The following is a 1,787-nucleotide window of genomic DNA, read 5'->3' on the forward strand; positions in this document are numbered from 1 at the left end:
ACAGCATTGCCAGCAGATTGAGATAGGTGATCTTTCCCTCTACTCAGCACTGGTGAGACATATTTGGAGTGCTGGGCCCATTTCTGGACTCCCCAGTACAAGACACACATTGACACACTACAGACAGTCCAATGAAGGGACACAAAAATGATTACAACCTTGGAGTATCTGACATATGAGGAGATGCCGTGCACACTGCTATTGTTTAGCATAGAGAAGAGAAGGCTTAGGGAGATCTTATCAAAGTGTATAAGTACCTGACGGGAGAGAATAAAGGTGACTGAACCACACTCTTCTCAGTGGCACGCAGTGACAAGAGAAGAGGCAATGGGCAGAGAGTGACATACAGAAAGTTGCATTTAAATACAAAAATCTTTTTTACTATGAGAGCAGTTAAACACTGAAACACGTTTCCCAAGGGAGGCCAAGGAGTCTCCATCCATGCAGATGTTCAAAAGCTGCCTGGACACAGCTTTGAGCAACCTGCTCTAAGTGACCCTGCTCTGAGTAGGGGAGGGATTTGGATTAGACAATTTCCAGAAGTTCCTTCCAACTTCAACTATTCTCTGATGCTTCGAATGCATTAATCATGGACTCTGTAGTCTTTAATACAGGTATACCTTATCAAATAGCAACTTGAGGTTATTATTAAATTATATTTAATATAATTTTGTCAATGACACCAAACGTATGAATAGTTAATCCCCCAAAATGATCTCTGAAACAGCCATTGGAAACTTGTGTTACTTCACAGCTTCAGTAACTTAGCTCATTACCTGGATCAAAGCCAAAGGTTTTTCTCTGCTCCTAATAAGAGCAGCTTCTTGCTGGAGCTCTTCCTCTATGATAGCTGAAAACATGACAGGTGCTATCACAGGAGAGCTAGTTGGTGATGCTGCTGACCAAGGACTGAAAAAAAAAAACAAATGACATTATGAGGCAACATCAAGAACAAGGTCAGCACAACACACAGAAAACAAGCTCCAGAATCTAAGATACTGTCAAACTTACTTATGACTCTCCAGCTGTGGAGAGTCCAGAACATGGTCTTCTAGGCCTGGGCTACTTCTAGTGGTGCTCCTGGAAAAACATAGGAAAGGAGTGTTAAAGTCACTGACAATTCTCCTGCATCATCTGTGAAGGACAAATTTACTATAGGCAATTACAAATGGGTAGGGTTTTTCCAGAGAAAAGGCATTAGGATGTAAGGCTGAATTTGTCTTTACTGTGATACAGTGACTAGAGGAGACACTGATGCTTATTTCCGACTACCAGAAAGTAACAGCTTTTCAGCTTGGCTATTAATTCTGGCATTTCACAGCATTTAGCATTTGAACAAAGGCGCTTTTTAAAAATAAAACCAGGAAAAAAAAATATGTAAAATAGTTAACTGAGTTATGCGCTAACATCACTGACTATAAATGTTTGTAATTAATATAAAAAGAATATGGCTTCAAGACAGAAAAAAACCCAAACAACTGTCCTGTCTCAAATTAAGTGCTTCATGTAAAAGAACCACTGCTGTGATAACACTAGTAAATTATTTGTTCAAGTGTAAGCTAAGAAATTAAGAGACTTTCTGTACACATCCTGCAACCACCTCTCACATTCATACAAATAGCATAAAGCTGGGACTGAAAAAAAAGAATCCTAAAATACCAGAGTTCCCAGCAGCAAGATATCTTATTCAGCTGCAAAATATTAACCTCTCAATAAAAAGAAGTTGCATTTGGTATGTTGTATGCTTTAAGAGACAAGTATATTTGTCAGAAAAACCCCTCCTCAGC

General features: G+C 39.2%; 1 protein-coding gene across 1 annotated transcript in view; it reads right to left on the reverse strand.

The window, feature by feature from the left end:
* Nucleotides 1-776: 776 nt before the first annotated feature.
* IBTK (inhibitor of Bruton agammaglobulinemia tyrosine kinase) overlaps nucleotides 777-1,787 on the reverse strand; it is a gene marked incomplete at both ends in the record, with an annotated part of 34,432 nt that continues 33,421 nt past the window's right edge. Inside the window, 2 exons of the mRNA XM_010013544.1 lie at nucleotides 777-909; nucleotides 1,012-1,080. Of these exons, the coding sequence (XP_010011846.1) occupies nucleotides 777-909; nucleotides 1,012-1,080 (202 nt within the window). The remainder of the gene's footprint in view (nucleotides 910-1,011; nucleotides 1,081-1,787) is intronic.

Source organism: Nestor notabilis, unplaced genomic scaffold, assembly GCF_000696875.1.
Source record: "Nestor notabilis isolate BGI_N333 unplaced genomic scaffold, ASM69687v1 scaffold26484, whole genome shotgun sequence".
In the NCBI taxonomy this organism is placed as follows: domain Eukaryota; kingdom Metazoa; phylum Chordata; class Aves; order Psittaciformes; family Psittacidae; genus Nestor; species Nestor notabilis.